We start from the raw sequence: 12,327 nt of genomic DNA, 5'->3' as shown, positions 1-12,327 counted from the left end.
TATTCTATAGATTAGTATATTAATAATGTTAACTAATTATCATATACATCAGTTTGTTGCCAAGGCAAGTTCACGGTTAAGCATTTGCCAACATTTTATCCTAAAATATCCAAGGTTAGCGTCAGTTCAGTGTTCTTGTGATTACTTGGTATCATTATGCACAAACTCCCCACTTAAGCTATTACCCTGAGTCTTGGGAAACAGGGAACTGTTGGACCATTTACCTGTGCAGAAGTTCAAAAGCCTCAAAATTTTATGCTAACTGCTTATTTAGTGTCTTATGAGATACAGGCCTGTTGGTTCTTTTGTGTTACTACTGACTAAAATAAAATTCTAAAGCTAGCTTTATGGGCTACAAGGGACAATATGGAATATAAGAGGAAAAGGCACAAGGTGAGATTGAGGATGGGCCTACATGAGTGGCAAAAGAGGGGAGAGGGCTTCATCTCACTCCTTACACCTCTTTTGCCAGGCCCAGACTCAGACATAGTCTTTGTACTACCTGAACATAAGGACTGCTGCTGATGCAAACTAGTAATCAAATCAACTTTTGAAGTTCTTAGTCTCCTTTATGAGTTTTAATAGGATCAATGTGCGACATAGATATTTTGCTCAGGGTTGTAAATTTCCTTTTAATCACTGGTAACTTGGAAGCACCCTTATTTATTTATTTGGAAATAAATACATTTTAACAAGAGGCTCAGCATCAGAAACAACAAGAATGAGGATAGTGGGATAGCTCAAGGTGTTTGTAATGGGGTGTGGAGTCCTTTGCTTCCAGGCCATCATTTCAAATTCAGCCCAGGTTGGTAGTGATCAAAAGTCAGTACCAACTAACAGCTGTTTGGTGGCCAGTATGAAATGATTTAGTTCGTGGTCCCAGTCTAGTTCCTCATGGACAGCTGTCCAAGAGCATACAAACCATCAGCACAATTGGCATGTTTTTTGCAACTCTCAGCACAAAGCCTAGGGACTGTATCAGCATGGAAACAGAACTGCTTTCTCACCCTTAGAGGTTCCTTCCGACCAGAGTTGTGGCATGTGGTAGGAGGGCTCTGGGGAAGCATGCAGTGTTGCTGTCTTATCTATTGCTATATAGTGGACACAGAGAGACTTCAGTCTCCAGTGCTGCTGTCAATTTAGTTTCTTGAGCATGGACATTCAATAAAATAACTTGTAATAAGAAAAAAATGGGTCTGAGTCTCCTTTCACTTACCTTGACATACATAAATCAAGAGTACATCTTCTAAAGCCAATAGAGTTGCTTCATAGAAAACTGGTGTTAGTGAGACGAAAATCAGTCCCAATCAGAAAAAAGTCACTGTTTAATCCTAATGTAGAAGTACCTTATGTTTTGGTGAGCTTTACAATATATAGTTCATGGCAGTTTGTCCCCCTTCTCTGGTAACAAACATGGTTTTGAGTTGAGGCCTTGCAATAGCTACTGTGATCTACTAATAACAAATAGAGTTGCAAGGCCAGGTCCTTGGCCCTGCTAAATCTGCTTTGTCCCACTGGGATGATGCAAAGCAGATAAGAAGCTGGCTTAAGTGGCCATTTGAGATTCCTAGTTGGGTAGGAGGATTCTCGAGTGGCACAGAGCTGAAGTAACTGGCCCAGTTCTACCTACCTTCTTGTAGTCCACAGCGTAGGGCTGTCTCAGGGGAATGGAGACGTGACCTGAAGCACTGTTGTTCTACAGTGATCCTAGGTTCCTGGAAGAGCCTCTTGGTAGCTGTTACAGCTTGTGCAAATTAGGAACTTGGAAAATCAGAGCACCTTTTTTGCTGTATAACAAACATTGCTATTTCATATCTGTCCAGCACTACTCCTGACTGATACATTGTGACACTCAGTGTATCTGGGAGCTACTGCATCTTCATATTCTAGCTGCTTTATGGGGGCAGAATTAAAGTTGTCCAGGTGTGTTGTTTGGGAAGCAGTACCTGAACTATTCATCTCCTGGTTCTTTTTAGTTTGTGATTATTTTTGTTGTAATCTAACATTGTCTCAGAAAATACAGGAGAAGACCACAATTCAGTATTTCCTGGTTTTCCAGCATTTAACTTTAGGGTTTGGAAGTGTACAGCAGAGACACGTTGTGTTGCAGAAGTCTTAACTCCACTTTAAGAAATATTTTACTAGTAAATTTATGCTAGTAGATTAATATTAGAGTTTAAGACATGTTGCTTTTTTGAAATTCTTCTGGGGCTTGTAATTGGAATTTCTCTTCTCTTATTTCAATATTCAGAGTAACAGCCGTGTTAGTCTGTATTCGCAAAAAGAAAAGGAGTACTTGTGGCACCTTAGAGACTAACCAATTTATTTGAGCATAAGCTTTCGTGAGCTACAGCTCACTTCATCTGATGTGAAGTGAGCTGTAGCTCACGAAAGCTTATGCTCAAATAAATTGGCTAGTCTCTAAGGTGCCACAAGTACTCCTTTTCTTATTTCAATATTGAGTCACAATGGGCATTTAACTGTGCAATTGACTTTGTTTGTGCTGGTTCTTTTTCCCCCTCAGATATTGATGAGTGCGCTGCTAAGATGCATTATTGTCATGCCAATACAGTGTGTGTTAACCTGCCTGGAACATATCGTTGTGACTGTGTCCTAGGATACATTCGTGTGGATGATTTTTCATGTACAGGTGAGCTTTTGAAGTCTTTGTAATAGCACCATGGTACTCTGTTTCTTGTGTACTGACCAATTCACTAACAAATCTCCCTTCTGGAATGCAAATTATAGTTGGCCCTGTGCAGGGGTGCAAGTGGGTGAGAATGCATAAGGAGCCTGCCTTCCTTTTGCACACCTTTTAGGGGACAGATACAGAATGACCCAAAGAGCTCAGGCATTGTTCATGGTTAACACCATCAGTTTTGGTGGTGTACCTGGGAGAAATGAAAGTAGCAGTATGGCACCTATCCATCTTAGTCTACATTGCATGTCCGATGGAATTGACTGAGTGTAGGGGAAGCTCATACTCCATCCAGTTTCTAGCCTTGAAGGGGGCCATGATCTTACTCCACACACCCATCGCTTCACTAAGGCTGAGAATTATCCATCCCATGCTTCGGACCAATGCAATGTTTTTTTGGGGTGCGGAGGGGAGAGGGGATTCCACATGTTTTTGAGGGGAAGAACGAAATGTTTCTCTAGCACTTCTTTGGAGTTGCTCAATGGTTTGAAACACCAGAAATAGTCATGGAGGAGATGAATTAATCAACAGAGTCAAGGAGAGGTGGTTCAAAGATGTGAAGCTGTAGGTGAATTGTATAGGTCATACCATATGAATGCTGATTAAACCTTTATTTCACACCATACCGTCCTGTATTCTGTAGAGGGTATGTTTGCTACAGATAAACTAATAAAAAATGTTAGAGAGTTTGACAGTTTTACTGAGATTAAATTGTGTATCCTTCTGCCTGTAAAGCCAGTGGCCTTAGTTGCCATGAGTCCAACACTACAGGGCTCAAAGGAAGAAGAAAATTATAACCACTATAACCAATAAAATGACCTAAAATAGTTTTACTATACATGTAAATAAAAATATCATGACTTTACAATCTGATATCTCAGATATTCTAGGACAGAAAGATACGATTATATCAGTTTACCACATAGATACCACCATAGATGTAGTGATATGTGTCCATATCTCTATAATGCCCTTAAGCATTTGTTTGTCTGACAGTCTGGAATATGTTAGTGTTAATGCTGGGAGTTCATATTTCTACTGTTTGTAGGTCTATGACGGAGAGTACTCAAGGGTAGAGAACAAATACAATAATTTTATGCATTGAAGTACATAAATTTTTAATAACTGTCAGTAAAATCAGTACTTAAATGTCTTAGGGGATCTTGGATGACCCTTATTTCCATGTACACATCTGAAGGAGGCTTCACTGTCTATCAGAAAAACTATTTCTCCAGAATGTGAGAAAATCTCTTGAAGTGCTCTATCCCGTCCATACCTGAAATGATAACCTCTTTCAATGAGAGCCCTCTATCAAGGCTGTGTTCAGAACTATTTTTGTGTGCCACAGCCTCATACAGCAGGAGCAGCATCAAACACCTTTACTGAAATAGAAATAAGAAAACTTGACACAACCCCAGGTTTTGATATTATCTTGGGCAGTCTGTTCTCTCAAGTAGAAAGATGGCCAAGAAATGTTCAATATGAGAGTGGTTATTCCAGGCTAGAAATCATGCTATAATGTACACATTATCCTTAGGGGAAGTCGTAGAGACTATCTACTTCATGATGACAGCACATCTTATCATTATATCTAGCATCATATAGCGTACAGAAGCTTTGGAAAAGTCCTCCTCACTTCTTGAGAGAGGATAATGCAAGACAATTTCATAGATTCATAGATATTTAGGTCAGAAGGGACCATTATGATCATCTAGTCTGACCTCCTGCACAACGCAGGTCACAGAATTTCACCCACCACTCCTACAAAAAAAACCTCACACCTATATCTGTGCTATTGAAGTCCTCAAATCGTAGTTTAAAGACTTCAAGGAGCAGAGAATCCTCCAGCAAGTGACCTGTGCCCCATGCTACAGAGGAAGGTGAAAAACCTCCAGGGCCTCTTCCAATCTGTGCTGGAGGAAAATTCCTTCCCGACCCCAAATATGGCCATCAGCTAAACCCTGAGCATATGGGCAAGATTCATCAGCCAGATACTATAGAAAATTCTTTCCTGGGTAACTCGGATCTCACCCCATCTAATAGCCCATCACAGGCCATTGGGCCTATTTACCATGAATATTTAATTACCAAAACCATGTTATCCATTCATACCATCTCCTCCATAAACTTATCGAGTTTCATCTTAAAGCCAGATAGATCTTTTGCCCCCACTGCTTCCCTCGGAAAGCTATTCCAAAGCTTCACTCTGATGGTTAAAAACCTTCGTCTAATTTCTAGTCCAGATTTCCTAGTGGCCAGTTTATATCCATTTGTTCTTGTGTCCACATTGGTACTGAGCTTAAATAATTCCTCTCCCTCTCCGGTATTTATCCCTCTGATATATTTAATGAGAGCAATCATATCTCCCCTCAACCTTCTTTTAGTTAGGCTAAACAAGCCAAGCTCCCTGAGTCTCCTTTCATAAGACAAGTTTTCCGTTCCTCGGATCATCCTAGTAACCCTTCTCTGTACCTGTTCCAGTTTGAATTCATCCTTCTTAAACATGGGAGACCAGAACTTCACACAGTATTCCAGGTGAGGTCTCACCAGTGCCTTGTATAATGGTATTAAAACCTCCCTATCCCTACTGGAAATACCTCTCCTGATGCATCCCAAGACCGCATTAGCTTTTTTCACAGCCATATCACATAGGCGGCTCATAGTCATCCTATGATCAACCAATACTCCAAGGTCCTTCTCCTCCTCCGTTACTTCTAATTGATGCGTCCCTAGCTTATAACTAAAATTCTTGTTATTAATCCCTAAATGCATGACCTTACACTTCTCACTATTAAATTTCATCCTATTTCTATTATTCCAGTTTACAAGGTCATCCAGATCCTCCTGTAGGGTATCCCTATCCTTCTCTAAATTGGCAATACCTCCCAGCTTTGTATCATCTGCAAACTTTATTAGCACACTCCCACTTTTTGTGCTGAGGTCAGTAATAAAAAGATTAAATAAGATTGGTCCCAAAACCGATCCTTGAGGAACTCCACTGGTAACCTCCCTCCAGCCTGACAGTTCACCTTTCAGTAGGACCCCTTTAACTAATTTCTTATCCACCTTTCAATTTTTCTATTGATCCCCATCTTATCCAATTTAACTAATAATTCCCCTTGTGGCATGGTATCAAACGCCTTACTAAAATCTAGGTAAATTTACCTTCAACAGACAGTTTTTTGCTGACAGTTGTGTGTCTCTAAATCCCTTTCTCTGCCTTGTAAGTAAGCCCTGAGTTCTCAATGATCTTTTACAAGCTATACTGCAGGAAAAATGTCAGCCATTGAATTTTGTAGGGTGCTTTCTCCTGACCTTGTACACCAACTATGGTAATCATTTTTATAATGATGGTAAACCTTTTTGATAGTCTGACACTAGCTTTCTAATTCCTTAATAATCCTTTCATTCCAGCAAGACAGTGTCATTAGACATGAAAATGATTTTAAACACAGAATATTTGTGATTTACAACAAAAGTGTGGCATAATAAGACAAGTGCTTGACAGTAATGGGTGAACAATCATTTACTGCATAGACAAACACAAATCTCTGTAAAAGTAAGAAATAATGGAATGAGATAACAAATATTCCATGCAGTTTTCATTATCTTGCTAAAACCATTTATTTTTTGGCATCACGAGTAGGAGTACTGAAAGGGAGTATGCATTCCACATAGTTCAGGAGAAGCTTGGTTGAATTGGTAGTTCATAATTAGAAATAATAGCGAGTTAAAATTTATAAATGTATTTAAATTAAGTAATTGTGCAACAGAAGAAATATTCCTTTCTTAGTATTTGCCTTATATGTATGTAGCTTAGAAAATAAATGTAGCAAATACTTTGCTTATGCCTCTACTTGCTGCTACTGATGTCTTTACAAGCAACATTGAATGCAGCAATTACTCAGCTATCTAATGTATTCCTGGTTACTGAGTCAAAGCAAATGGGAAGCTCTGGTTTTGGTGAATTATGTATGGGACCAATTCTGAGAGCCTTACTTATGTGACAGGTTTCAGAGTAACAGCCATGTTAGTCTGTATTCACAAAAAGAAAAGGAGGACTTGTGGCACCTTAGAGACTAACCAATTTATTTGAGCATAAGCTTTCGTGAGCTACAGCTCACTTCATCGGATGCAACATTCATCATTCATTCATCCGATGAAGTGAGCTATAGCTCACGAAAGCTTATGCTCAAATAAATTGGTTAGTCTCTAAGGTGCCACAAGTACTCCTTTTCTTTTTACTTATGTGAGTATTCAGATTACTTCAATGGTACCACTTATGTGTAAGGCAAGCAAGCATGGTCTCTTTAGACCCTCCTGGGTTTCATATTTTATTTTTCAAGTTCTGAGTTTATTTTATATAATATTGAGCTAAAAGCAGAAGTTCTAGTGCATAAAGTAAGTCGCATCCTTCTTCTGGAATAACTGGCGAAGGGCCCAATTGTGCAAGGTACCGAGAGCTTTCAACTGCTACTGAAGTTATTGGGCCAGATTCGGTGAAGTCCAGAGGACCATCAATTCCCATTGACATCCATGGGAGTTGAAGGCACTGACTACCTCAGAGGAAGTGCTCAGAACATCACAAGATGTACATTAATGATTAAGGCATGAAGCTGTATATATAAAAGGATAAACTGAATGCAAGTGATGATTATCTCAAACTCTACATTCAGTTTTAAAATGATATAATGTAGATTGGAGTCACTAAACAGTCTCATATAAGCACATATAAACTCATATAAGTCTCATATAAGCACAAGAGCTGGTGCGATAGGGTTCGCCCCAGGGTATTTTCTCATCATTCTACTCAGTCCTGTGATGCTCTTGACTTACGTTCATCAGCAAAGGTATGTTAATATTTTGTAGTCTCCTATTCCTGGAGCTGAGAGTTGTGTATATTAATTAAGCCTTTCAATGAAAGACAAATGTATTAACGAAAGTTATTCCTCAATAAGAAGCTTCTTGCAACCTTACTTCATTATATTCACATGTTGGTTAACAGCTGTAAATTAAATCGTGTCCCAGCCCATTGAGTAAGTGGGAGCAAAGATGCTTCTTTGTGTCTTCAGTTACTGGAATCTACTGACTAGAGAAATCTACTTCGAACAGTGGCACCATAGTGTGAGATTTATAGTCCATCTGTACCATTTGCCAATTAGTGTTTGCTGTTGAGCGCAGCATACTAACCTGCTGGCTGATAGAGCTAGCCATGCCATCTAATAGGTAAGCCAGGCCACCTTGAGAAAACAGGCGGATGCAATAGCTGTCTTCTTTTCCTAGCCATATATTTAATGTTGTGAAAAGATTCTGACCTGTTGCTTATATTGGAAAAGAAGTTCCCTGTGATCTTTCATGCTCAAATACACTGGCACAGGAGTTATTCCCAAATATATACTACTCTTTTCTTTCCTAAAGTGTTGTTATGAATCTTGTATTTTGATTTTTGAAGGGCTGCATCTGATGAAGTGAGCTGTAGCTCACGAAAGCTTATGCTCAAATAAATTGGTTAGTCTCTAAGGTGCCACTAGTACTCCCCTTCTATCCTTTGAGATTTTAGATCTTATCATATAAGCATCTTTCTCTGTATCATTCTGTGCCATAATATATTGCTTCTAATATACTGCATTCTCCCATTGCATCAGCTGAATGAATCAACTGTTTTGTCTTAGGCAGGACCATAAAGAAGTCTTCAAATTCCAATATCTAAACATACAATATTTATATGCAGAGCAGGCAGGGTGAAGTCTGGCTTAGCACCTTTTAACGCAATACTGACCTCTGTTATGCAAGAGATCAAACTTATTATCATAATAGTCACTTTTGGCCATAAAAATCTATGGCTATCAGAGAAAAGGTGAATCTAGATTTGACAAAGGATTCATCAGGGCTGGAGGAAAATCTGTAAGCTTCATAAAGTCATGGTTTATGACTTGTTGAAATGTAGTCTAATGTGGAGTCTTTACAAACCTGATCCAGGCAAAACTCCCACTGCAGCCAGTGTAGTTGCACCTAAATAAAAGCTGTACAAAGGCCTCAAGATTTAGCCCTGTAAATATAGAAAGCATCTAAACCATTGCAAAATTGGCAGTTTTAAGTTTGCAGAGTTTTGTATTTGTACCTGGGCCGACTTAGCACCTAGATACCATAGTGATGGGTGCTATAGACTTGCTGATAATTTAGGTACAGAATAATCTTTCACATTTCATTCCTGCTTAGTGAATGTTGTATAATTGTAGTGTTTGACTGAGATCATCACAGCTTATACTGTTACCACATCACTTAGCCCAGAATTGCCCGTCAGTCTTTGTTTTGGGTTGTATTGTTTGTATTATTTCTTTTTTTCTTTAGCTTTGCAGAAGCGATGAATCACTAAACAAATTACATATTTCCAAGAAGCAAACTCTTGTGTACTGTAACTCGACTGTTATTTTCCAAATATATCATTTACCCTAGTGTTTTTTCCTCTTGTGAAAAAATTGACTTTTGGTAGAAACACATTGTTTAAAAAGTAGCCTTACGATTTAAATGTTAGTTAAGATGCAATTTGAGTTATAGTGTGGTGAGACAATAGCAGATGACAGAACCTAATGACTTTTGTGGGTTATCCCTTAAGCCCTTTCCCATTTGTTCTCTGCAGTATTTGGAGTAATATGTAATTGTGAATCTAATGCTTTATCCAAAGTGATCACAATGCCTCCTGTATTACTTGATGTTGACAATAAGCAGAATGGGAGTAAAGCACAGAAGTAGCTGGGATTCTGAAAAAGCTGGGCTTTGAGGGAACAAAAACTCCAGAACAGTATCTCAAAATTACAGGAATTTGATCCTATAATTTGAGAAAAAGTTGGAGAAATTGTCTGCACTTACAATAATCAGTGTCTTTACAACATGGTTGTCATGCTTTGCCTGTCAGAGCCGTGAAGTGATGTATTTGACCCAGTAATAACAAATAATAATATAACAGCTTTCACAAAGGTGAAGTGACAGTCTGAAAGGGCAGACAGCCAGTGGGTTAACAGAATCAGAGTGTTGTTGTGGTCTCGAATGGACATTTTCAAATCTAGGCAGCAAACAGATACTACGGTCATACCTCCCCAGCTTGTTGGTGAATTAAATAACCATTCAAAGAGGAAGCATGAACATTTTAGGTCTAAAGGCACAGCTTTGCAAATGTCTGCACAGTGTGTGGTGCATTTGCACAAGTTTAAACCAACACATACCATAACTAAAAATGTGGTTGTCTAGAATGAAAGAATTGAGAGAAATGAAATGTCATGTATTGAATTAGGACCTAAAATTTGGGCAAATGAGCAAACAGAAATGTTCACTGGTTGAAAAGCTTCCAAAAATATATAGTAATAGAATATATAAAAAAAATATAAAAATATATAAAACATTCACCCTTGGTGATGTATTGAAATTTATGTTCCTTGTGGATAAAAATATTATTTGGCACTTATCCAGTGCTTTATAATTTCCAAAGAGTATCCAGTTATTAACTAAGTAATCCCGACCACAGCCCAGAAAGACTATTACAGAACTATTTTTCCCATTTATAGACTGGGAAATAGACCCTCCAGTTTATTTATTATAAATGTGTATTGTGTTAGTGACTAGAGGCCTCAAACAAATCAGGGTCCCACTGTGCTCGTGGGAATGACTCTCCCTGCCTCAAAGATTTTACAATCATTCTCCCATCTGAAAAAACCCATATAATATGTTTAGTATGGAGGCGATATCGTAAAGGATATACAAAACTGTACGGTACCCCAGTGTATTGGGACCCCGAGGACAGAGTTTGCCCTCTTGTCATATCTCCTCCCCAAACTATCTTTAGGTTTGTATAGCTATGCACCTCCCCTTTCTCAGGGTTGTCTCTTAAAAGTCATATTTAGCCCTAAATGCTTTTGGAAACTGATGAGACCAGGTGAGTGAGATAATATCTTTTACTGGACCAACTTCTGTTGGTGAGAGAGACAAGCTTTTGAGCTATACAGACTCTTTCTCAGGTCACTGGTCTCAGGCCACCCTTCCTTCCTTAACCAGAATTGGAGCCTAAGAAGTTTCAGTGTAAATTTATGTAAGGGTTATTGTTAGCACAGAATATGTGAAATTTAATGTCTAACATACAGCATGAGATTAAATCTCTAATCCCACATGCTGAATTTTCATCTTTGAAAACTAGTTCCTGAGTATCCTGAATTGAAATACCCTGTTTTTACTGTTTTTAAATAATTACACAAACAACTCTGCGACTGTGACTTTATTGCCTTCCTAATACCAAGAACAAACACATTAGTTTCCTGGTCTCTTTCCTTCTGGAGATCCCTATATCAGGTGTTGGAGCGAAGGACAACACTTTGTTTCTGGTGCTAAATGGTACAATTTTTTGGTTTACAGTCATGTTGGCACTTTTTCTTACAACTGTGAAGAAAAATGTGAATTCATTCTTGGAACCTTTAAAATGCAGATACATTTGTTTGAATCCCTAAATTGGCTGTTGGTTAAATTTAGGAGCATTTAATCAGTATGCTGATTGGCACTGCCATCACAAGAGAGCATTCATCTGCTTGGCAGGGCAAGTTAGCATAAGATAGAGACAATTTAGAGTAAATCCGGCCAAATGAAAAAGGAGACACCATAAATAAAATCACTTCAAATGGCTTGATCCAAAGCCCATTAGCTCAGTGGAAGTCTTTCCATTGCTTCATTTGGCTTTTTATCAGGCCTTAATAGTAAACACTTGCCCAAGCTCTATTTATGACTATACTAAGAAGAAGAATTTGTTTGTATTTCCAGAGCACTTTTTTCCTAAGGCCTGGAAAGTGTTGGACTAACATTAATTAATTATGCTTGTCAACACTCCTCTGAAGCCAATACATATTTTAATCTCAAATTTACAGAGGGGAAGCTGAGGCACAGAAAAACTGAGTAACTTGCCCAAAGTCATACTGAGACAGGGATGGCATTGGAGAGACTATTTAATCGAGCCATAAAAATTAGAGGTGGAAAAGACCTAGAAGTATGTTTACAAGGTTGAATCAACAATGAGATTTATTTTATATGAATTTACATTCTGTACAAAATCAATGCAAATACATTTAAACACACTGTGCATGATCTATTGTTGTAACCCTTGTCCTTCCCGCCTCATGCTCTCTCCACAATTTTGTAAGTTCTTTTTGCATCATCTGAATTTATGCCCCAATCCTCCAAGCTTTAAATGACGCTCGATATTCTTTAATTTCTAACCTACCTGTCATCATTCACTAAGTTTGATCACCAGGCACATTGCCTTCCTCCCTTTAAAAATTATCAGGTCAGACTGGCTTGTTGTTTGTGCTCAAAGCCTTTCACTATTGTGGGAAATATATGCCAAATAAACCGAATCTATGGTTGCAGTGACATCTGGTAAATTTCTGACCTTAAACTTGTTGAGACACAATGGAGATAGATGTGAAGGCAGTGCTAGGCTATCCAGAATATTTGGTTAATCTTTCAAGTCGTCTTGTCTGATTCATTTACTATAACTAATACCGCTAAAAAACTTAATTATAGAACAGCCTGATTGAAATAATGTAAATATTTAAATTTCTTGAAACTATGTTGCCCTCTAATTATTAAGA

General features: G+C 38.3%; 1 protein-coding gene across 6 annotated transcripts in view; it reads left to right on the top strand.

Moving 5' to 3' along the window:
• NELL1 (neural EGFL like 1) overlaps positions 1-12,327 on the top strand; it is a 430,169-nt gene that overhangs the window by 202,383 nt on the left and 215,459 nt on the right. For 5 of the 6 annotated variants that reach the window (XM_073347842.1, XM_073347838.1, XM_073347839.1 and 2 more), the window contains one exon: positions 2,525-2,650. The exons of the other annotated variant lie outside the window; for it this stretch is intronic. In XM_073347842.1, coding sequence (XP_073203943.1) covers positions 2,525-2,650 — 126 coding nt within the window. The remainder of the gene's footprint in view (positions 1-2,524; positions 2,651-12,327) is intronic. 6 annotated transcript variants of the gene reach the window in all.

The sequence above is a fragment of the Lepidochelys kempii genome, chromosome 6 (genome assembly GCF_965140265.1).
Source record: "Lepidochelys kempii isolate rLepKem1 chromosome 6, rLepKem1.hap2, whole genome shotgun sequence".
In the NCBI taxonomy this organism is placed as follows: Eukaryota; Metazoa; Chordata; order Testudines; family Cheloniidae; genus Lepidochelys; species Lepidochelys kempii.
This window is presented reverse-complemented; position numbering and strand designations above follow the sequence as displayed.